This window comes from Coturnix japonica, chromosome 5, assembly GCF_001577835.2.
Source record: "Coturnix japonica isolate 7356 chromosome 5, Coturnix japonica 2.1, whole genome shotgun sequence".
NCBI lineage: Eukaryota > Metazoa > Chordata > Aves > Galliformes > Phasianidae > Coturnix > Coturnix japonica.
Window position 1 is genome coordinate 49,845,474 of NC_029520.1, and position 24,096 is coordinate 49,869,569.

Sequence of the window (24,096 nt, forward strand, 5' to 3'; positions counted from 1 at the left end):
TTACAAAGCACGCCTGAGCCACAGTGATTAAAAAGCAATGACTGCATTTCCCCCGGAACCTATGCTGGTTGGAAAAAATAAATGACAACTGAAGCTACAGCCATCACTGGGCAGATGGTGATGGGTTCTTAAGCACATGTGTAAGCTATCCTGAACACAGCAGGTTCAACAAGTGCATTTGTACATTCTATTGCTATGAATAATCAGTTAATTTACGACCACTCCTGGGCAGAGATGTTGATGAGATCTGGGCTCCCAGCGGCTTTGCAGTGAGCTGTGGCTGGAGACAGACACATCAGCTACCAGTGCTAATGAGATCTGACTTTCAGATGCCCCAAGTGACAGTGTCCCCCTGGACCTGGGCAGCACAGCCACCAATACATCCCAACCCAGCCCTTTCCTGGGCAATTTGGGAATGGCTCTGCCCATGTCAGTTGTGTTTAAGCTAAACAAGATCTCACTTGTATGCACATGGCAGCCTGATTTGAGTCACTCAGACCAGGACCCATGGGAGATGTGTTCACAGCCAAGGCCACAGGGTAGGCTGACATACTGATCAGAAGTGACAAAGACATCACACTTGGTTACAGACCACAGGGCAAATTAAAGAGCTATGCATGAAATCAAGGAAAATATTTGCATTAGTACATTGTGCTTCCAAGAGATGAAGGCACAGGAGCAACATTTTAGCAGGAGAAAGAAAGGTAACCTGCAAAAGGAAGGCTAATTCCATCTTTCAGCCCCGAAGGCTTGGTTCTGAACTTCACAGCTCTGTCCTGTCTGATTTGACACTCAGCAACCCCACAGTGCATTGCCGTGGTGTTCTTCAGTGCATTTCTCAGGGAGAACAGGAGCGTTTCTATTTTTGATCTGCTGGAATGAAGTCGCATTGCAAAACTCTCTGACTTATCAAACAAGTGACTCGCTCGAAGTTCAGCTAAGAAACTCCTCAGAGAAAATTTCAAAGAGCTCAATACTCAGCTGGAGTTAAATAACGAGCTTCGAGATTTTAAACCAGAACCCCTGGAGGATGTGCATGCAAAAGATAAGGTCCCTGAAGACCTGTAAGGCATAAATGATTGCTGCCAGGATCAGGAAGAAATGACATTTCCTCTCTGTCTCATATATTCTCAGGAGCCTTGGGGACGAGTCATTCCTGAAGGTGACGAGTGGAACTTATCTTTACAGCAGGGCAAAATTTACATAAATCAGTCTTCAGTATTCATTAGGATATATTAGTACAGAGGGGGAAGGAGCATTGCAATGGCACTGTTATCATTCAAGCAGCACTTCCCACCTGGACCATGATGCAGACAATGGACTGTTCTGCACAGCTGTGCCAGACTGAGCTTTTCCTACCCAGGCAGGAGGGTAAGTGTGTTGGGAGATGCTCTGTGAGTATCATCACCCCATCCCCTGCTCTGTCTGCTGCTGCTTTCTGGAATGTGCAGCATTTTGAGTGATCCTTATGGATAGGAGCGACTCGCCTGCCCTCCCATCCATCTACCCATGCTTCTTGATGCAAAAAACAGCAAGCAGGGCCTACTGCCCATCCAGGCTCCATGACATCCCATGGGTCAGCCCACCTGCTCATTTCGAAGAGAAACCGGTCAGCCTTGGCCATGCGGTCCAGTTCGTGCTTATGTTCTTCCAGCAGGTCAATGTCACCCTTTTCTGGAACAAACTTCAGGAGCTAAGGAGAAACACAGTTGTAGACATGAGATCCATGCACAGCTCTGAAGTTTTTTCATGAACAAAGCAGTGATTTAGTCACTTGAACCTCCTGCGTTTTTGATCTGCATGGTGATCTATGAAATAAGTGCATTCCAGCTGTCCCTTTGTCCTTCCTCCCTCTGCCACATCACATTGGCATCTCTTACTTCTGCCCTGTAACCACTCTGACTTTACAACAGATATGCTGGGTCTACATCAAGGTTTCCACATCGGATCTGCCAAACTAGATATGGGAGGCTCTTGCTGAAAATCCACATTACTGCAGGCAGAAAGTTTGAACAGGTGAATAAAATGCTTCTAAAGGCACCCAGAGGGGGTGAAAAGCTGAATTCCTTTTTTTTTGAGGACCACAAAAACGCTCAGAAAGCTTTCAGAAATAACCCCCATCAAGCACAAACTTCAATCTTCGGCCACCAAATGGCTCAGCGCTGGGTCCCAGTCAGACACAGGTACCAGCACATAACAGAAGGGCTATTCTGCCCTCAGTGCTGATGCTACAACCTCACTGCCTTCATTCCTGGTTCTCCAACAACCCTTTGGATGGTTCTCAATATGAAGCTGTCAAATAATTTGGGGCCTAATACATCTCAGAGCCACAGCTTGATCCCAAACTCTATGTGTGGCCTCATTATAAGGCATGATGCCAACCAGGAGGAGCACGGGATGCACTGCCCACCTGCTCCAACATGTCTTTTGGGAGGTCCTCCTGCTCGTCCATCGTCAAAATGGCTCGTTTGATCTCCTCATTTGAAAGCTTCAGCCTAGGGGAAAAGAGGGAGAAGGAGGATTAATTGCATGCATACAATGGGACAGATTGAGGAGTATGTCCTCAGCCACCCATCAGCATGGGCAGGTTCATGTGGTCCACCACCCCTCCCAACCTCTTTCATATGGAGTCTCCTTCTAAGCAGAAAGAGAAAGGAACCTAAAATCTGGGGAAGCAAGCTGAGGAAACTGATAGAAGGACACCCACATTTCCTCCTGAGCTGAGCATCCATCGATCACAGTTTAATAGATCTGCAGCAATGTGTGACCACTCCTTGTGAGGACTGGGATTGCAATAGCACAAATATTTTTTCCTCATATTTTTGCAGTGCAGTTGATTAAACAATCTCAGTGCAAAAGAAGGTGAGTCCCTTCTTCCCTCTGCAGGAGCTTTGGGCCAAGCACTGCCATCACAGACCCGGCTATCTTCAGAGTCTCTGGGTATGTGCTGAACAGCGAGCGTGCCTTTTTAAGCCCTGCTCATTAAAAGCAAACCCAATAATAAAACAGAGACACACAATAAAAGGGCTGAGCAAACTTTTCTCAGAAATCACCAAAACACCATGCCAAGAACAAGAGGCTGCTTCAGGATCGGCAGAGAGCAATCACAGGGCGCCAGAAGAGAACAGCTTCTCAGACAACGTGATGGGAAAGGGGCCAGGGAAAGCTAGAAGCTTATCTATAACCACAATAATTATCATTGTTGGCAGCAGCTGTCGAACGCGAGCCGTCTGAGAGGAACGGGGTCACGGTGCTTGCTGTCACAGGGATTTAAGGCCAGCAGCTCGGCGATGCAAAGTGACAGCCCGCCGGGCTGAGCTTGCTTGCGTGGCTTTTGTAGGGTCCGGCGAAGGATGTAATAAGTGTGAAGGGGAAAAACAAACTCGGCCTGGAAGGGGACGCGCCCTCCTGAAAAGCCACATTCATTTGAGAAAAACGCTCCACACTGCCTCGCTGCAGAGAGGAATCAGACGAGCCATTCACCGCCAGCACGCTCAGAAAGGGATGGAGCAAAGCCCTGATTTGCATCTTGCAGAAGGCAGCACGCTAAAAATACACACGTGTACACCCAGAGCAGAAGCAAAGGCAGGGTTTCACTGAGCAAGATGCTGCAATGCACCGACGTCGGCATTGCTGGAGCGTTCTTAAAAAAGAGGGAAAAAGCAAATGTTAAAAATATTCTTGTGCTGCATTACAAGCTGAAGGAAAATGCAGTGATCTCACTGTGCAGTAATTTCTCCCAAAGCAAGGGAAGCAGGCAAAAAAATAAATCTACAGAGAGAGATAAAGTATCTCACTGGCCGTAATCTTTCCACGCTGCAAGCCAGACAATAGCTGTTTAGCTTACAAATGTCTGGGTTAAACAAGGGGCCAAGCCTGCAGGTCCTTTCACATGTGAAAGGCGGCTCGCTCCTACAACACCCAGCCTTCCGCAGCAGCAGAGCACAGATCTGCTGCTCTGTCTTGCTCAGATGGGCACAGGGCTTGATAGACAGTTTGTTGGAGATGCAGGGGCTGAGCCGAGCCTGCAGAGGTCCCTGGGTGCAGGCAGCACAGGATGGACCCCACAGCATCCCCAGGGCTGAGGAGCCCAGGTGGTTGCAAACTGCTGGAGGAGAGCAGGTCTAGATCTGCTGAAAGTCAGGGCCCACTCCTCCTTGGCATGTTATGTATTTATGTTGCTAAATATATCAGTGCTTAGAAATCATGATGCTGGGAAAAATCATACAGCCCCACGCCCTGCTTGCTGGTCTTCCAGGGAGGGACCCAAAGGGCAGGGCAGGCAGGCAGTGCTCATTCCTGCTGGATTAATTAATGACAACACATTTCCAGCCATCACTACGAGATAAAGATGGGCTGGTGATGGCATATGAAGACCTTTACTCAGAGAGGTGCCTCCAATGCCCCTGCAGTTAAGTGCTTGAGTAACTCCCCTTCATGCCAAAGGGGCTGTTTGTGTGCTTGTGTGCACAAACATTTGCTGAATTAACCTGAACCTGCTCTGATTGCATGCAATGCAGGGGAGCAACCCTGGTCCTGCTGCTTTGCTCTCCAGCAGATTGCTGATACGGATGTACTCATCCACATGCTGCTCTAAGCTCCACTTTCACTGTAATCCCCGTTACTCTGACTACTGCATTTGAGGAAATAAGGAAATCCCTAGAAGCAATGCAGAGCAGAAACCAGGCACCGTTCCCCCACCCGGAGGTTTTGTTTGCAGACACCAGCCTGCAGTGTGCCAGGGAAGGAAGCCACATGGGCAGCCCATACTGGCCCTGCTGCCTGCAGTCAGACAAGGCAGGATTTGGGTAATGCACCCACAAACCCATCCTACTCACTGCACTGCCTGGGGTGGCTGGCCCTTGGTGCCACAAAAGCAGAACAGCAGCTTGGTGCAGCAGTGACCATTTTTAATGGAGTTGGATTTTACTGCTGTTGGACATTATTTTTTCCCCAGAGTGCAAAGACCTCCATTTAGCCTCCGGAGAGCAAAAAAAACCCAAGCTGAAGAAGATAAAAGGTGATATGAAGCCCCTCTTGGGGCTAAGCACCCCATTCAAAGCATCTCCCTGTCTCATGCTACCCTGCAATGGAAGGTGTATGGCTACAGCTGCAGCTGCCCCCCCATGGATGAGCAGCCCCCCCAGGCTGGAGCATGACACCCCTGACCACCACATCAGCCATACCTGGAGAGAAGGATGTTGCAGTTCTGAGCTCTCCGGCCATCGATGACTGAGAGCTCCTTGACTTTGTGCCGGGAACTCAATGTGTCATCAATAGCATCTTCCTTCTGCAAAAATAATAGGGAGAAAAAAGAAAAAAAAAGCATGGAGAAAGCATTTAGTACTCTCAGCACATACCACTGCAATGCACAGCGGGCCCCCATTAATCAGGAGTGTCACCATGGGTTACGGGTAAAACCCATAGCCTGCAAGTGAAATACAGTAAGTCGCTTCATAAACCAGCACGGGCTTTGAAGCCACTGGTTAGAAATGTAAATATTTTCTCAGACAGGGAAGATTTAAGAATCTGCAAACGCACAAGCGCTGCTGAATAAATAAAGCAGGGCTTTCTTAGCATACATATTTGTGATACTTTGTTCAGCCCTCACATGAAATACTTCATTATGGGCAGCTGCACGCAGTCATGACCGCTGTTGTCCTGTTCTCCAGCCATTTGCAGCCGCCCATCGCACACCAGACCCAACAGCAAATCCACCAACAAAAGCTACCAGACTTCCAAATGCAACCTGCAGCATTTGAGGCTCTTTCAGGGAAATGCTTCCAAAACAAGGGATTTGAAAGCACAAACCCCTGTGGTACGAGCACCTAAATTTCCTCAGCAGCTGTTACCTTCCAATGAACAGCAATGTACAGTGCTGTGGCTGCACACGGATGGGCAGATAAAGCTAACAGTGATCTCATAGTGTTGCCCAAGGAGCACAGTTTTAATTGACCATGTAACATGTTTAGTAATCAAAGAAATTAAAACCTGGCTATTCAACCCTGCTGGGAGGAACATAACCCAGAGCTGCGAGGTCTCACGTGCTGCAGATGAGCGCTAAATGTTTCAGAGATAGAACAACCACTCTTTGGGTAGAAAACAAGCAAAGAACACTTCACTTTTTACTCTTTTTTCTTGCATGAATTAAAAGAACACCTATAAAGAACAGCAAACTGCTGGGGTAAGTGGTGCAGAGCTCTGCTGAGCTCCTCCTGTAGGTACAAGTGTGTTCATCTCAGTCTTTAAGGGAGCCTCTGGGCAGGGTCTCCCAGCAATGGTCGGCTTCCCTAATAAAGATCAGGCTGGACAAGGCTCTGAGCACCTGATGGAGCTGTAGGTGTTACTGTCCATGGCCATGGAACAGATGGCCTTTAAAGGTCCCTTCCAACTCCAATGACTCCATGACTCTATGATACAACTGCGACCCACTGCATGCGTCCCCATGTTCCCAGCCCTGCCCTCACCACTCCAACACTGCAGATGCTCACTTACCTGCCGGGAGTTACCGCTCACAAAGAAGTCCTACAGCCATAGCAGAAGCATGGAAAAAGGCAGTAAAAACACATGCAATTCAGTGATCTCGGCAAAACCCAAAGGAATCAAAGCACGGTCAAGGGAAGGGCATCACACAGAGGGGTGGGCAGAAAGGGGGAAAGCGCTCGGGGTCGGCCAGTGCCAAAAAAGGGAGGGTGGGAGAGTGGTGGGGATGAAGGGATGCAGAGGAGGAGGAGGAGGGAGGGAAGGGGGGATGCTGCATGGATGGGTCTCACCAAGGTGCTTTGGCGCTACAGGGGACCCTGCCAAGCCCTGCCACCAGCGCCGGCCCCACGCAGCACCGCTCAGCCCGCCGCGCCAGGGAAGAAAATTGCTGGTTTTTGTGAATCTGAGAGGATGAAATGTCATCACGACTGCCAGGAAAAACAGGGCTTTCAAGTGGAAATAACGAGATTCTCATCCCGGAGCAAATCTTGCCGCAGCAAAACTTTACCATTCGCCATGGCAACACGTTTCCCCTTGACTCGTCCTCCTGCAGGGATGCTCCCCCAGTGCCCAGCCTGCACTTCGCCCTTCCCAGGACCCTACAGCCCCGCTCAGCAGGCTGGAAGCACGTGCAGCAACACCGCTACCATGAGACCACACACACACACAAGGGAGTTTCCCCTCCTTGTTTGCTGGGCTGCATCCTTTTTTGTACGTGTGTGTGTTGTTGGCTTGGCTCAAGGTCCAGCATAACTGCGATGGGGAGGGAGACTGCAAAGGTGCATAAGTAGTTTGTTGTGTGTTGAGTGCTGTTGTTTTATTTCTGAAAAGAAGGCACGCAGTGGCCAGAGGTCAGCTGCAGGGAGGGAGGGAGGCTCCAAATGCAATTCATTTACAAGAGCTCTTCCTCCCACCCCTCTGCTCGGAGGTGACGCAGGTTTTTCCTTGACCAGCTGCCAGCACTTTATCAGCCCAGGAACTGTGCGTGGGTTTGGTTTGGTGGGAGAATGGGAAATGGCTCTGTTGACAACACAAAACATCCCAGGTTTGACCACGGGTGCCTGGCAGGAGGTTGAGCCCGTGTCTGAGCCCTCTCTCCCCATGGTTTACAGTATGCAAATGGTTCCCAGCAAAGGTTCAAGACATACAACAACAACGTGTGAAGCTTTCCTGGAGCGTGAAAAAAATAACGCTGCAGCCGAGAAGCAGAACAAAACGTGCTGGGAGACAAGGAAACATCAGCCAAGAAAAGAAGGAACCAACCCTTTGCTGAGCATCCCAGCCACTCAGCGGAGGTGCCAGGGCTTCCTTCGGCAGCGGCTTTGCAAGGAAAGGGGGACCAACAGCCCTAAATAAAGATACCCAAGCTGCTATTGCTGTATTTCAAAGAGACGTGATGAAAAATGCAGCCCTATGACTGAGCCAGACCTGAGGCTGCTGCCAAGGCAGAATTGGACTCCATGGATCAGAAGGGTTGGTAAAGGTATTTGACACAACGACCTGTGATGGCCCTGTGTGTTTTCCTTCTGTATCTTGCAAGATTGGTAAGTGCTGATACACAATCCTAGGGGCAGGGGATGTTTCCAGAGCCCCATGACAGGAGGATCCAGGCTGGTGGCTGCCACGGAGCTGGGTGGGAGCTGCTCTCATGGTAGCCCTGGACAACTGACCCTGGTCTGCCAGCATAGGGTGGGGATGCTCCTGGGGTGGATCCTGGGGTATTCGGTGGGGAAGGGCTCTTTCCCAAGAGCTGCACAGAGCCTTTATGTATGTCCCAGCCCGGGACATTCAACATTCTCATCTGTAACAGAGCCACCTCTCCTACAGCAAAGGGTAAGCTGTGAGCTATCAGTACATTAGTTTTTATCATCCTTGCCCAACAGGACAGGTAGTTCTCACTGCACTTATTTGCCAGAGTGATGAGGCACAATCACAGCTCCTATCCATAAAATCACAGAATGCCTTGGGTTGGAAAGGACCTTAATGTTCATATAGTTCTGACCCCCTTCTGTGGGCTGGTTGCCCCCCACCAGACTGAGCTGCCCAGGGCCCCATCCATGGCCTTGGGCACCTCCAGAGATGGAGGCACTCACAGTTCTCTGGGCAACCAGTTCCAGTGCCAACAAGCAGAGACCCTCCAGACACCAAAACTTTGTAGTGGTGGTAAAAAGTAAGAAGTATTTACAATTTTTGGCCACCATTCCCAGGTACACAATCCAATAAGAGAAGAACGAAACTGTCTCAGAGAGCTGCATTTTTCATCTCAACAGCACAGCTTTGCATGCTCAGGAGGTGCTGGAGTGAACAAGACCCTGTCATTGTGGAAAACTGGGCACTTCCATGGGCCCCACCTACCCCATGAGCACCCTGGGGACTCAGGTGGGTGAGGACATGAGTTTGGTACCAGGGACATTGTCACAGAGATCCACTTGCATAAGACAGTGCTACTAAGAGGCTTTACTTGGCCATGATGAATTTATGTGTCATGCTCCCATAGATGGGACTGGCAGCAGCTGGATTCTAGCCACAGCAGCACCTCACAGGTGCTTCCCCTCCCTTTCCCCATCTCCCTTCCAGATACTCTCACACATGAGAACATCTGCCAGTCCTATCCCACCTCTGGCTCCCATGTTCAGCTCCTTTTCAGTGCTTATCCCATCTGGGACACAAACCCATGCCCGAACTAACCAGCCACCTCACTCAGCAGGACCTCAGTCAAGTCAAATAATGTTCAGATTTCTGCCAGGCAGTAATTAGCATCACATCAGCTGACTCTCTAACCCTGGCCAAAGGGCAGGCCATCCACTGACAAGCTATGTTTCTGTTCTCACTTCCTTTGAATTTCCATCTCATCTTTTCCACATTCAGAAGGCCCTTGTCAAGCTCCAAAAACGTGGGGGGCAAGAGCCAGCACTGTATCACCTATTCCCAAAACACACCAGGCCAGCACCTACTCCTAGTTTGTTACTCTTGATCTCTGTTCTGCTCTAATCCAACCTGACCTTGCCCTCCATTAGCCTCTAGAAGAGAATAAGCTTTCACACTGTCTAAGAAGATTATGTTCGGGTCTGCTCCTTCCCAGCCCCATCCCTGTGTCTGAGCCTGGCCACTGCAGGACAGCCTGGCCTCTCCTGCCCACCTTGCAGCCAGGTGGGCATAACATTTTCAGCCTCTCTCTCTCTCTCACTTTTTTCTTGCATTCCTGAAAAACCTCATAGCTTGTCAGCACTGACGCTCCTGTCGCAGGTGAAACACGTGTCTTACTTTCTTCATGTACTATGATGCCTTCCAAACTGGTGCCATATTGCTTGAGAAGGAGACTAAAAAGCAGAGACTTTTGTCTGCAGCATCATTCTTTTGGTTTGGGACTTGCATTTTATTCAAAGCTCACATACTGCTCTGGGCTCACTACAAAAATAAAAGAAGAGATCCACCCATGGTAGATGTGGGTAAAGCTTAGTCCTTCTTGGTCAGAGAGGGATATAAATTTTCCACCCAATACAGAGACATGATCAGTGGCTGTTAAGAGCGATCCAAAAACATTACCCAACCGTGGCCACATCTGGGGGTTATTTTCATACACTCCCTGTCATTTTTGTTTGTTTTGTGATCCATCATCCTGACACAGGCATTCCAATGCCATGGCACACGCGGTCAGGTACATGGGCAGGGGTAAAGTCAGTCACATCTAGCTGTAAGCTACCATTTCAAGGCAAAGGCGCCAGCAGGCAAATGAGAGTATAGACCAGATCGAGTCAATCTGGCAGTCAAAGCACTAGAATGAAATAATGGCAGGAGGATTGTTCTGAGACCACACATGACATCAAGCAACTTCATAATCACGGTGTCTGTCCCAGATGCCTGCGCACAGCCCCAGCCAGACATTACCTGCTGTCTTTGGTAGGCAGAGAATGTCCTTTCCAGGTCTTCAAGATCCAGGATTTTAAACACCTTTGCATCATCTATATCAGTCCACACAGTGCCTGCCAGCTTGTTCTGGAAGACAGAGGGAGCACTGTACATTAGAGTGTCCTACTGCAGAGCAACAAGGCCCTCTGAAAGTGCAAATGAAGAACCTCTGGCTTACCTCTGGCAGCTTGGACCAGTTGAAGGACTTGAGGGCATTCGTTGGCTGCGGGATGCTCTTCTTCTTGAAAGCAAAGCCCAGTGGTGCTCCTGGGGGGGGCATCACCCCATCCAGGGGTGGGGGACCAGGAGGTGGCGGGGGCCCACCTGGAGGAGGTGGTGGTGGAGGTGGCGGTGGGGGACATCCCCCTGGCGGTGGGGGTGGCGGTGGAGGGGGAATGAGGGATCCTGGAGCTGGAGAAGGTAAAGGGCCACCAGGAGCTCCTGGTGGCAAAGGAGGTCCTCCAGGGCCAGCAGCACAGATTGCCCTCTGAGAGAGAAAGAGAGGAAGGACTGGTCACATAGAGGGAGGGCACCATTTAAAAACACCTTTGTTTTTGGCCAAAATTTGAGCAACGAAGGGAGCACACAGAGGCTTCAGCACTCTTGACTGAGGACAAATGCAGACAAAGAGGTGAGATAGCCCCATCTCCAGGGATGGTCATCTTGGTGGCCCTACAAACAAGCACCTTTCTCAGCCCCCTGTGGAGCTTGGTCTCCTGAAATCACTCCTCAGCAACTCAGGGGGATTTGGGGTGAGGCAGCAATGGGGAGGAAGTCTGGGGTCTCACCCTGCTCATCTCGTGGAGCTGTGCTGTGAGATCTGCCACCTGCTGCTTGACCTGCTTGTGCTCGCTGGACTCCTTTTCCAGCTTCTCCTTCATCTTGTTCAGTGTCTGCATCATTTCTTCCTTCTCCTGGGCCTTCGCGTCACACTCCCGCTCCTTCTTCTCCAACTTCTGCTGAAGCTCGGTGTGCTCTGAAACAGCCCCCCACACCAGCCCATGAATCCATTTTAATGTGATGAACACTCCAATGTGGCAACCAGCAGCGTGTGGATTTATAAAACCCACAGTGCACACTTTCCTCATAAGCAGCTGAGGGCAGGGAGTGTGTGCCATACCCTGACCAGAGCTGCCTCTGTGCTGCAGACTCCATGAAGAAACAAGAATCTACTTCCTTGGTAAGCCCTATAGCATAATACAGACTCAGCACTCACACAGAGCCCATTCAGTGCAATATGTAAATACTATCTGCCTAGCTTACTTTGCATGCTCAGTTTAGAGTTAATGCCTTTCATTTTTCCATCACTCACCTTTCCGCATTTTTTCCGCTTGCTCTTTCCACTGTTTAACTTCATTTTCATTGACTAACCTAAAAGCAGGAGACAAGCAGTGCTGTGAGACATCCCTCATGCGGACAGCAAACACTGCCAGTAAAAAATGTGATTGAGAAGCACTGTGCAGAGGAGCTGGGGCTGTGCGGGGTGCAGCTCCCATGCTGGCATTTCAGACACCCCATCTGTGCCTTCCCATGGCTCCTGGCTGCAAGGTTTGCACACTGGCATGTCTTGCTCCCCTCCAGGGACTATGGCTTGTCCAGTCAAGGAGCAGAAACATCACTGTGAGAGCAGTGAGCGATGAGTAAGGCACAGTGACAGTGACAGTCAAGGGAAAACAGCTCACTGAGGACACAGTGCTTGAGCTTGATTCACATGCACATCTTATTGAGTGAGTCTAAATGATCCAACTCTGCCAGGGATGAATCCCAAACCTTGCCATCCTGCCCGCTCACCCTCTTGAACAAGTGAACTCATGCAGCAAACCCAAAGAATGGTGGATGAGCGCTTACATTCGGACAACATTTTTGATATTGAAGTTTTCCAGGGGAGTGGCGTCGGGGTCCTGCCCTTTGTCACTCTGAATGACAATCTGCTGTATGATCCTGTCCAGCAGCAGCCAGTACTGGACGGTGTTGCCACTTCTTTTATCTGGACAGGAGGAAGGGGAGAGGCTGAGAGAAGCAGCAGGGATGTGGCTGCCCCCTGGGCAGGGGAGCTGTGCTGTGAAGCCCCTGACAGTGCGTGTTTTTGCCCCTCACACTGTACTCACAAGGCATTTGGAGACAGTGATGCAGGATGGACATAAAGTGCGGATACGCCTCTGTGTGAGTCAGCCTCTTCCTCGTCAGCTCAAACATCTGAGTTGCACTTTTGGTGTCTATGTGAACCTGTAGAAGAGAGCAAAGCGTGGTCTGGCCTCTGGATCAAAGTGAGCAAGAAACCCTACAAGCCATCTGCTCCCAGTGCAAAGAAAAGCCACAAGAGCCGAGTGAAGGTCAAACAGCACTGGACCACAGCCAGGAGAGAAGAGAGATGAAGCAACAGAGCAGGGCAACAGGAGGCAGGTTTACAGCCACCAAACTTGATCCAAAAGCCAGAACTTTGTTCCGGTCTACATAGGTGCCTTTAAAATGAACTGCCAGTCTCTGCACCAGTAACGTTCACACTCACCAGCTCAAATCTTTTGGCAAGTTCCAGATCATCTTCATTTCTGACCATTTCAAAGAAGTCTAAGTGCCTGAGGAAAGAAAGGAAAGAGAAAAAGCCTATTAAAAGTAGATATGTGCATGACAGTAAATAGAAGGCAGCAAGTTTGGAACAGCTTCCAGAACAGCTCACTAGCAGGCAGTGGTCCAGAGATAAGTGGGACATGAAACACCAATGAGAACTTCAGTCTATTGCTACCAGGGCCCACATGTTTGCCTTTACTCTTGCCAGCTTGAAAAACCAGTTCAGAAAGACAGAGGGCAAAGTAATTACAGACTTTCCTAGGAGTCTCTTGGAAGAGAAGAGGAGGAGGACGACTGACAGCATCCTACCAGGGTGGCACATCCTTCCCAGCTCAACTCTGTGTGGGAGTGCAGCGGAGATGGGGTTTTTCCTACTCTAAATTTGGTGACACCAAAGCATTTCCTAAAGAGGAGCCAGGATCCATGTGGTTTTCCCCAGAGGCCAAGTCCAAAAACCAGAAATCATGCATGTAAGGAAAGGGGGAAAATAACAGCAGGCTGTGTGTCCCCACTCACCGGTCTAGGGTTGAGTTTTCATGCTCTCTTAGTTTGTCAATGACTGGCTGGATTCCAAGCATGAGAAATTCATATCTCAGGTGGAGTCTGAAATCCAGGCTTTCCTGTGAGGAACAGTTGTAGGGTCAACACAGCAAGGTGCATTTCCTCAGAAAGCTTCTTGAAAACCCCAAGCCCACCAAAAGACCACCCCATGCAAGAGCCCCAGAGCTCACCACGCCTGCCCCCTGGCTCAGGACTGCGTTGATGAAGGACATGATTGCTGTCTTGAGGCTCACTTCATCCCGATACCGTCCTGTGCTCTTGTCCAGGTCATTGATGAGCGTCTGTCAAACGTACAGTGTAAGTTAACAGCCCAGGGGCAGCAGCATCTACTCCTGATGGCCCCAAAGCCCCCACAGCAATTCACCGGTGACACTTTCTGAAGCAACAGCTGCTGCTTGCTGTAGCACAGCCCATCCAGAACCTGTGCCTGCAAACATCTGCCCATCCAGATGTACTGCAGCTTTACTTTCACTCCTGACATCTCTATAAAAGCAAGCATTCTTGGGGGGAACTGCTTTAAATTACTTTTCCCATTCTTTGCTCAGCTGTGGCTCTCGTCAGATACAGCACCGGTCTGGGGTAATTCCCAGACTATCAAAATTCACACGGCCATAGCAAATCATGCATACATGGCATTCAGATACCCAGGAGAAGAAAAGGGCAAGAATGCAGATTTGGGCTCTCTGGGGAGGCTTCCTCTTCACCCAGCACTGGGTGATGGTTTGCCCAGACCCAGATCCAAATTTTGTGTGAGTGAAAAAGCGAGTTGAGAGGCACTGACCTGAAAACGAGTCCGTTCACTGGCGTATTTCTGGTAGTGCAGCATAGCCTCCAGTACCTTTTTGTGGCCGCCGGGAACCAGGCACACAGCGCCCATGATTTCCAGCACTGCCACCTTTGTCTTAATATTCTCTGTGCTCAGACTCTGAGCGATTACGTTAATGCTCTCCGAATGGGCCAGGACGTGAGCCCGGCCCAGGGAGTTGTTCATTAGTGCTTTTATACATCCAATGAGCGAGGTATGTATTCGAGACTCTGCTGTCTCATAGTCCATGCTTTTGAGAAAGTTCAGAATACATGACAAGCCATCCAGGTCGATGAATCGGGTTACAAACCTGTCAGGAAGAGGGATGTTTTAAAATCAAATGCTAAACGACTGCTTCACTCACCAATAGGGCTGACTTGTCTGTTCTTGTAAATCCAGAACGTCTTTCTGTATATTTTCTTTCAATGGTCTTTGAGTAGCAGAAAGCCTGCATGACTCCTACAGTCCAGAGCACAGCAACAGGGCTGCAAAATGCCATCCTTCCAATTGGAGGCAAACTTAGCATGGTTCAGCCATGCTGCTGCAAAGCCTCCCCTACACCCAATCTGAGATTTAGATCTGACTCCTTCAGGACCAGTTTTGGAGAGAATAGGAAGAAGTTTCCCAACAGTGTAGCTGTCTTCTCACCAGCTGCAGTCAACCCACAGAAAGCCCAAGGACAGCCAAGCCCACTCCCTCCCTCAACGCCTGATGGACCTTCTGCTGCCCCTCCATCCACATCCTCCTCAGCTGTGCATATCTCACACATTTTTAAGCAGAGATTTTAGATTTTGGTGATGACTTCTAATGCTGCTAAATAGCAAGCAGACTGCAAATGCATGCTGTGCCCGAGGCAGACTCAACAAAGCATGCAGACATAACCCACCCCCTTCACTGCACATTGCACATGTGTTCCAAAAATGCCTCTTTGCCTGATGCCGCTGTGGCTGGGTACATTCTGCTTTGGCAAAAGGAGTGGGCTTGCACAGCAAGTGAGCCAGAAAACATCCCGGCACTGGGATGAGTTTAATTTATAATCACTAGGGTTCATATGCAGCAACAAGAGGGGTAATTACAGTTTGAGTGAAAGCTGATTGCTCTGCTTGAAAGGCTGATCTTATTCCGGGAAAGTCAATAGGAAATTTGTTGTTCACTTCTCTGGAAGCCAAAGTATGTCCAGCAGGTAAAGTTTTCTACATAGCCTGTTGCATCCCTCTGAATTTCACAGAGTCATTAAAGATGGGAAAGACCACTAAGATCATCTAGTCCAACCACCAACCCATGAATTCAGTGTGATGGACTCACAAAGCACCTTTAAGCACTCTCAGAAGTTTCACTGCAGGCTACAAAAGCTGGGTGCCACCTGGGAATGGCAGAAGCCAGCACCCACAAGTACTGGGCTTCATGGAAACCAGCTGCTTACTGCTTACAACTCCTTGCCAATTACTACCGCCAGAACCACTGCAGTAGAGAAATGGAAATGGAGTGTAATGCATTTGCAAACAAGAGCTGTGTCTTCTGTGACCACAACGGGCAGTGCAGTTATAATGAAACATTTCCCCATCAGAATTCAACCTTAGGCACCTGAAAGATTCTGAGCTGATGCAACTAAAAAGACCGAAGGAGCAAAATGATGAGGTGATTCAAAAAGGCAAATGCAGTTTCAGAGCTCGTGTCCCAAGTCTCCTCCCCATCCTGCACTAGACCCATTTCTATTTCTATTCTAAAACTCCTCTGCCAGAGAACACAAATCAAAAGCTATAACCAGAGCTATAAAGCAAGGAAATGAAGAAAATTGCCTCATTGGTTTCGTCCTCAGTGCAGTCTTCAAACTTTCTATTGTTTTATTTCTCTCCTCCTCATCTTCTTTTTCCAAAGCAATCAGTGATTTCCTCTGCAAAACGAAAGATGTGAAGTTGAAACGCGGTGCAGACACAAGAAAAAGGACCATGAGCCACCCCGATGTGCCAAACCACAGTGCAGGAGATGGAGCCGGGACCTGAAACCAACCCTGAAAGATGTAAAGCAGAGACACTTATGGGGCTGGGAGGATGCAGGGGGCTGAGGCAATGTGAACAAGGACTCCACAGGGGAAAGGTGCTAAACTGAAGTGGGGGGTGTGAGAGTGAGGTCTTTTACCCTCCCCTGGTAATTGTGCATCCCATGCGCACCTGTAAAGGTGGGGAGGAGGGAGTGAGACAGGGGGCTGTAGGGATGCCCTGCAGCCCAAATGGGGCAGGATCTTGTGGTCACATTTGGGGTCAATGGGGTATCTCCCAGTGCAGCCTTGCCTTACAGGCATTTCCCACAGTGTATTTCATTTTTACCCAGCACAACCACCACCCAGTTCAGCAGCAAACAGGGCAGCAGCAGAGATCTCACTTTCCTTGCAGCAGCAGCTTGGTGCCTCACTGCCACTGAATGATCAGGCAGCTTCCTTAAAAAACAGCCTGAAAATCCCTGTTTGCCCTCAGTCCTGCAGCCTTTTGGCTTGGAGCTAAATGCAAGACCCCTGTGCCTTGGAGAACTTTTTACTCCAGAGCTGCATCCAATGAACAACAAAACCTCTCCCTTCATTTCTCCTGGCTTAAATCTGCCATCAGTGCTATAGCACTGCAGAAATACTTACAGCAGCCATTGAGTTCAGCTGATCAATGTAAAACTCAGGCCAGCTGGTGGCCCCTTTATTTTCTTCCTGGTCCTGCAGAGAGTGGAGAAAAGCAAGACAAAGATCAGAAAAAAAATGGCATTAATGTCTCTTGCCCTTTAGAGCCAGCCATCTATGACGTCCCCTCATACTCTCACATTACTTGATACCAATATAGGCTCAATTTTCTGTATTCACAACTCACTGCTGATAGTTCCAGAACATTACCTGATCTATTGAATATGCACTTTTTTATATACAATGTACTTTATGCCATCTGTCTGTGATTGAGCTCTGCCCCAGCGATGCTGCAACAACCTGGAAATCTTACCTTCAGATTTCTCTTGTACTATCTCTACTGTGCCCTTGCAGTTTTGGTTGTACAGCCCCAGTGATGTGCTTTGTGGGGAAAAAAGGAGTTTTTACAAGCTGCAGAGGCTACATAAATGGGACATGAACAAGACTCCACTCTTGGAGGAGGGCTGTGACATACCAATAGGAGAATCTCTCAGCACAAAACAGACAGCTCCCCTGGGGGTTCATTAGTTATTAGGTTATTAGGAGGGAACAAGCACATGGCAATGTCCCCAGTCAAAGGACATCCCCCTGAGCCCATGATCTATGACAGTGATTGATGCAGAGCCTTGTGTGGTCATCCCAGTTACAAAGCTTTGCACCTTGTGAGACCCACCAAAGGTTTTCAGGGTCTGTCATGTTCTTGTTGGACGTCACCAACAGATTGCTGAGCTCAGGTTAATAACACCTCAGATGTGTGCAGATATTCTGAAGGAACAGTTCAACTTTGTCCCCCACTGTATTTTCCCAATCAAAAGAAGAAAAAGGATAAAAAAAATAAATAAATCTCCTTCAGGTTGGACCAGAAGAAACAATTCATCCCTAACTTTAAGATGGAGCTTGAGGTGTCTATGAGGGTTAACCCACACTGCAATTCCTTGCTAGGGAAGGACCTGGACTCTTGTGCTCCCACATCCGTGCGTGCAGATGACTACTGATAGTCCAGTTGATTTCTGCAAGTCAACAAAGCCCAAAATATTTACTCTGGTTCAAGAGGCGTAAATGGGAAATGTTTGTGCATCCAAATTTCTCAAGGTACAGCTTGCCAAGAGGACAAAAGAGAGCATTAGTGAGCCTCTGCAGTGTGTGGCTTTGGGATAGGGATGGGAGAAGTTTAGGAGCGAGCAGGTGGCAGCCCCTCAGGCATCACCCCCACTGTGCCAAGGGTGAGAAAAAAGCTGCTTATCCACAGATCTGGTCAAGTTTAAAGCAAATGAAAAGATTTTTTTCTGAACAAGAAGACCGTATTTACGCCTCCGTGCCCTCTGCTTTATTAGTTTGGGCAGCTCGCCTTTTCTTCGCCTGCCAAAACCACAAGTTTTGAATGAAACACTCCATTCACCTTCTCTAAACTTTTTTCTTTTTTTAAATCCAAGTGGGAATCAGCGGATTTTTATTTTTTTTTCCAAAGATGTCAGAAAAACAACCAAAGAATGTGTCCTACACACTGGCTCATGCCAAGCCTAATAAGCCTGCAGGAGGTCCCAGCGCCTGCCTCTGTGCTGGTGGGAGAACCATTAAGATCTGTGCTCTGCCAACAAGTATTTGCCAGCTACGAGTGCCTGAAAATCCCCATGAAGTCCCACAGGACACGTCACCTGCCAACACATCCCCAGCCATTGTGGGGACCAGCGTGGTGCCCAAACCCAGTAGAGGAGAAAATCATTCCCATCTTGTCCAAATACTGCTGCCAACACAAGAAATGCTCATCTGGCGGTTGAAACACTGACTCTGAAGGGGAGAGATAGGTGTGCTCTGCTTCCTCCACAAGCAGGGAAAATGGGAGGCATGAGCTTCTTTCTGCTTTCCCTGCTTGCAAAAGTTGCTCTGAGTAGAAGGTGAGAGGATGGAGGGCAGAGGTAAGACATGAGACCTCTTGCTGTCCTTTGTCAAACAGACCAGCTGAAACAGCCGCCCCTAAACAACCCATCTGACTGCTAAACCTGCTGTGTTCTTGGCCAAGTTTTCGACTGACATCCCAACTGGCTGTTTGAAGTGATTGCTGTGGGGCAGGGACCATTCCCACCTCTGAGCTATCTCCAGGCAGGAGGGATGCCCTCAGTGCCTCAGTTTCCAGCTACCTGCAGCCTGTGATCAGCGCTTCCCACTGTGGGATTTGGCAGAGCAGTGCCCGCAGCAGTCCCATAATCAGCATGCCAGGCTATGGGGAAGTCACAGTTACCCTACAGCTGCTCAGGATCATGGAGAAAGCACTTGGGTGCTGAGAGATGGGTGTAATTTATGTCTACAAGTCTAACAGAACAACAAAAAGTCATATTGCAAATTCCCCTGCACAGCTGGGGAAACCCACAGAACATCCCTTGTGCTCTGCCTGCAGCCAAAGGACAACTTGCCTCTGCTGTCCCTATGCAGTGTCCCCCTGTGCTGCTGTAGGACCGCACAACCCCATGCACTCAGCCTTGCTGCATAGTGCAGGAGCCAGGAGCAAACCAAGGCTCCTTCTGGTTTCTCAGTTCACCTGGATGAGCTAATGGATGCCAACATAACTAAGCTCACAGCTCCAAACCTGCCTTGAGACACTGCATGGGAACACAGGCATCAGTCTGGGACCACAAAACCCCACCAGCTTTGACGAAGCTGCTACCGGATGCAGAGGGTGAGCCCCCAGCACCTCCTGGTGCACATCTGCGTGCAGCAGACATAGGAGAGAACATGCACTTGTGCCTAAGGCAATTAAAAAGAGGGAAGGGGGCCAAAGATGCTTCAAGCCTGTGCACTTCTGTCAGCCCACCCCTCCAAGCTGTCCTGCTGCATGAAGGCTCAGCAAGAACCCTGCAAAGCCTATGGGCAAAGATTTCCTTTGTGCCAGCTTTCTTCCTTCCTTTAGAGGTTGGCACGCTCACTTTGTCCCAGGGGATAGTGCAGCCGGAGAGCACACATGTGCCTTGAATGCTGCTCATAATGGGATCAGTTCCTATTCCCTCCTGGAGGCATCACTAAAGGTTCCATCAGCAGTACCACCAGCCCCTTCCAGAGGCAGCACCAAGCCTTGGGAAGGGGGTGGGATCCCACCACAGCTCAGCATGGAACCATGAGATGACTGATACTCCAGTGTGAACACAGACCTGCTGCTGCCTTAGGACTGAAAGGAAGCAGTGGAGCACAAAACACCAAGGTCTCCAGGGGGTGGGGAAGGGGCTGAACAACAAAATTGGCTAAACTGCTCATTTATAATTAACTTGCTGCATTATAAATATTTCCTTTGGCTTCGGCTCCCTCGGGCTCTTGCATTTCCTCCCTGAAACCCCCAATTTAAAGAGCGCTCTCAATTAAGTGTGGCAGAACCTCATTAATTCACATGAGCAGCAGGGCAGGCTCTTCGGAAGGCAGCCTCCCATGCAAAAGGGGAAAGCACAATAAAGCAGCCAAAGATCAGGGCAGGGGCTTCCTTTGGCTCACTGCAGGATGCTGCGCAGTGGTAATTATTGTGGCTAATGGTCTACAGCACACCAATAAGTGTCCTCCAGTGCATCTGGTGGCAATAAAGGAGCCTCCTGACAAAGTGAGGAGCCCGGAGGGAAGTGACTCACATGGCTTTGCTCGGAGGCAGGATGAGGGAGGAAGCTTTCCAGGCACCAAGGTTTGATGGGGTGGATTCATCCAGGCAGGTTTTTGGGGGCATGTGGGATGTAACAAATTCAGCTCTCCAAGATGGTCCATCACATCACTCCCCACAGGAACCAGGGGCAGAAACAATCCCCAGTTTCTTCCTCTAGGCACCAAAGCCTTCTGTTTCCTCTCTCATTGGGAAGCTCGGCCAGGGAGGGGAAAGTGGTGTGAGCGGGTAGGAAGTCATTATGGAAGGAGGGAAGCATCTGGAGACCCTGTGTGGTTGCCACAGTTTCCTTCCTCCTTTCTCCATGTATGGGTCTGAATACCCATCAGGACAGCTCTGCACATGGCATTGCTGACCACTAGAAACTCTGCTTGCCCCAGGAGGACTTCCCACCATGACAGCCACAAGAAAGGTTAAGAAGAAACCTAAAAGAAGCAGGAGCCAGATTGTCAGGTGTCTGAAATAAGCAGGTAGCCTCTGTTTGACCTGGAGATCTGCATGGGAATACAGCTGCCAGACTCACCAGGGCTGAATCTTCCTTCTAAAAACCTTGCTCATGTTGCAAAAATGGAAGCAAATGCACTGGTTTTCATGCAAGCTCCAAGGGAGAGCAACATAAAGCTCAGTACTGCCAGCAGCCCACCCAGTTTTGGCATCTCCAAGGCTAAGAGAGAGCAGTCCAGGGCAATCGAGCTGGGTGCTGTTTGCAAGGTGGAGAAAGAAGCAGGCAGTAGCACAAGTAGGTGTAAGCTGCCAGGATTGCAGTTTCAAGCCAGCACAGCTCTGCCAACATGGATGAACCCTTGCCAGGTGTGCAGAAGCAGAGGCATCCATACACCAAAAAAAGAAATACTGCAAATAATGACATTTCCCTGCACTCTGCCAAATGCTCCCGGACTGACCCTACCAGCCTCACAGCTGCTAAGAAGGGCTGTTATTTAATAGCAATCTCCCAAAGTTGCTATCTCAGGTCTAAACCATCCCATTATACCACAGTCTATGCAGTTCTTCTATGACACTTCCTACACTCTCTCCTCTACAGATGCACACAGGCCCTTGTACGCTTTTCCCAGGGTTTAAAAATTATGCTAACAATAAGCAAATACAGCATGACCAGATGCCTTTCATAGTCAGATGGTTCATTGTTTAAAAAGCTTCAGTTTAAAATCCAAAAAAGATTGCTAACAGATGCATTTTTTGGCCGGAGACAGAGAAAATCCTCACTTTAACAAAAGTGTGTTGTGATTGGAACTAAAAAGGGAATTACCTTGAAAGATAAAAACCATAAACATTTCCTATTGAGAAATACCCCCAGCCATGTACACACAGCCGTGTTCCCCGCTGTCCAGAGGGAAAGGGAGGAACATCAGCCAGGAGAATTACACTGAGATGGTGCTCAACCTGCTGCAGCCACAGCTGCAGGTATAGCCCGGCTGCAGCACTTCTCATTCAACTCAGGTGGCTGAGCAGGCAAAGTGCAGGGCTATTTTTTTTCCTCTTCCTCTCTGCCTCCTCTCTTACAGCTTTGCTGTAAGCTACTGCAGCAAAAATAAATATATTAACAAAAAAAAGGGGAAAAAATGGTTTTAAATGGAGGAAACTGATATCAACACAAGCCCTGTGGTCAAGCTCCAGGACAAAGATGCACGTGGAGCAGAAAGCTGGAAAGCAGAGCTCTCTGGAGGGACGGGTGGAAGGCACAGTCAGACAGGAAAGAGACCATCTGGTTGGGAAAAACAATATCATTGGAGAGTCATCACTCACTTCCCTATTTATCATGTTTTTTCCCCACTCTCCCTGCAAACACACCATTGTCGCCTTTTCCTAATGCAAAGGGACCCTGATGTTCCATCTGACAGCTGAGGAAATGTTAGATGTAAAGGTAACTCTTGCTTGCCTGAGGACAGCTTCGTACTGAAAAGATCTATGCGCCCAGCATCACCACACTAACAGATCTTCAGCACAGGCTTAAAGCATGCAGCATTGTTTGCCATCTTCACAGGTCATTTGTCATCCCTATACAAGCTCTGCTTGGGTTCTAAAGATGCTGTAGAGAGATAGGTTTAAATGAAAGGGAGGGGCCAAAGCCAGAACCCATATATTTTTTAACTGGTTTTAGCTACCAATCCCTTCCGTGCACCTATTTCTGGTGCATTTCTGCCTGAATACCCCTGAATCTATATTTATTCCAAGGATTTAAGCATGACCCAGTGACTTGCTCCAGCAGCATGACCGCTGGGGCTGGCAGAAGTTGACCCTCCTGCAAGGAAGAGGTGCTGCAGAGTAAGAGCAAAGTGTTATTTATTAGCTCCCTTTGGAGCCTGGCCTTGCTCTCTCTGCTTGAGAAAGGCCATCCCGAGTCCCTCTTTGTTTTCACTGCCTCAAACCCACAGCCAAAGAAATGTTAAACCTGGAAACCCTCCGGCTTCCTCCCTGTGCTTCCGAGCAATATCCTCTCCTGGAGAGCAGGACCAGCAGGGGAGAAAATGCTTTGAGATGAGGTATGAAACGAATCATCATCCAGAAATACCACTTCTAAAATCAGAACTTATCCCGCTGTTAACACACCTCCACTTTCACGTTTCCTTGCTTTATCTCGGCTGAAGAAAGAGCTGACAACTTCAAAGGGGGTCCAGTACTCTTTAAATCCTCCCTCCTGATTTGAGTGTGGATTTAATGCAGATTTCAGCTCCTGCCTGAGTGGCTGCTTCCAGACTGGCCAGCCTTGATCACAAGCTGCTTTTTCTCTCCCTGCACTCAGAGCATCAGAGGGATGTGAGGCCCTGGAGCTGCGGGTGCCCCATCCCTGGAGGTGTTCAGGGCCAGGTTGGATGGGGTCCTGGGCAGCCTGATCTATTATGAGATCTAGTGTCTGACTTAGTGGTTGGCAACCCTGCACATGGCAGGGGGGTTGGAATCTTTAAGGCCTCTTCCAACCCAAGCCATTCTATGATTATATGATCCCAGAGATGGGGCCTTGGACAGCCCAACATGGGTCTTTCTAACTCAAAGTCCAGCTGAACTCTTCAGCTTCCTTCTAATGGGAGCCAAAATTGGCAGTGGAGGAATGAACAGAAACTGCTCAAGGGAAAGTTCTGGATCCTTGGCAAGTCACTCAACTGCCTGCGACTGATGTCAGCCTTTGCCAGCTCCCCCAGGACCCACAAGGAGTTACAAGTTCTCATGTATTTCAAGCAATGACTTGCTATTCACCAGGGACAGGCCAAAATATTTCAGTGTGTCCTGAATTTCCCAATCACAGCCACTGGGGCTGTGGTTGAGGCAGCCAGGTAGGACCCCAGCCTCATCTCCAGCTCCAGCACTGCTGCCTAATCCCAGTAATTACTCTCAGTTGGAGAAGTCCAACCCTCAGTGCCACATACTACAAGCTACCCTGCAGATATAGCTAGATTAAAAAAAAACAGGTACACAAGTATGAGTTCTGTAAGGACAAATGTTCCTGTTGTCCTC

At 49.1% G+C, this 24,096-nt stretch overlaps 1 protein-coding gene across 1 annotated transcript in view; it reads right to left on the reverse strand.

The window, feature by feature from the left end:
• The window catches only part of DAAM1 (dishevelled associated activator of morphogenesis 1), an 87,562-nt gene that overhangs the window by 9,193 nt on the left and 54,273 nt on the right, over window positions 1-24,096 (reverse strand). Inside the window, exons 4-19 of the mRNA XM_015865786.2 lie at window positions 16,956-17,027; window positions 16,126-16,220; window positions 14,303-14,636; window positions 13,692-13,802; window positions 13,477-13,580; window positions 12,902-12,968; window positions 12,501-12,618; window positions 12,241-12,379; window positions 11,705-11,763; window positions 11,181-11,368; window positions 10,571-10,879; window positions 10,372-10,479; window positions 6,496-6,525; window positions 5,187-5,290; window positions 2,411-2,495; window positions 1,587-1,693 (exon numbers count right to left, since the gene is read on the reverse strand). Of these exons, the coding sequence (XP_015721272.1) occupies window positions 1,587-1,693; window positions 2,411-2,495; window positions 5,187-5,290; window positions 6,496-6,525; window positions 10,372-10,479; window positions 10,571-10,879; window positions 11,181-11,368; window positions 11,705-11,763; window positions 12,241-12,379; window positions 12,501-12,618; window positions 12,902-12,968; window positions 13,477-13,580; window positions 13,692-13,802; window positions 14,303-14,636; window positions 16,126-16,220; window positions 16,956-17,027 (2,030 nt within the window). The remainder of the gene's footprint in view (window positions 1-1,586; window positions 1,694-2,410; window positions 2,496-5,186; window positions 5,291-6,495; window positions 6,526-10,371; window positions 10,480-10,570; window positions 10,880-11,180; window positions 11,369-11,704; window positions 11,764-12,240; window positions 12,380-12,500; window positions 12,619-12,901; window positions 12,969-13,476; window positions 13,581-13,691; window positions 13,803-14,302; window positions 14,637-16,125; window positions 16,221-16,955; window positions 17,028-24,096) is intronic.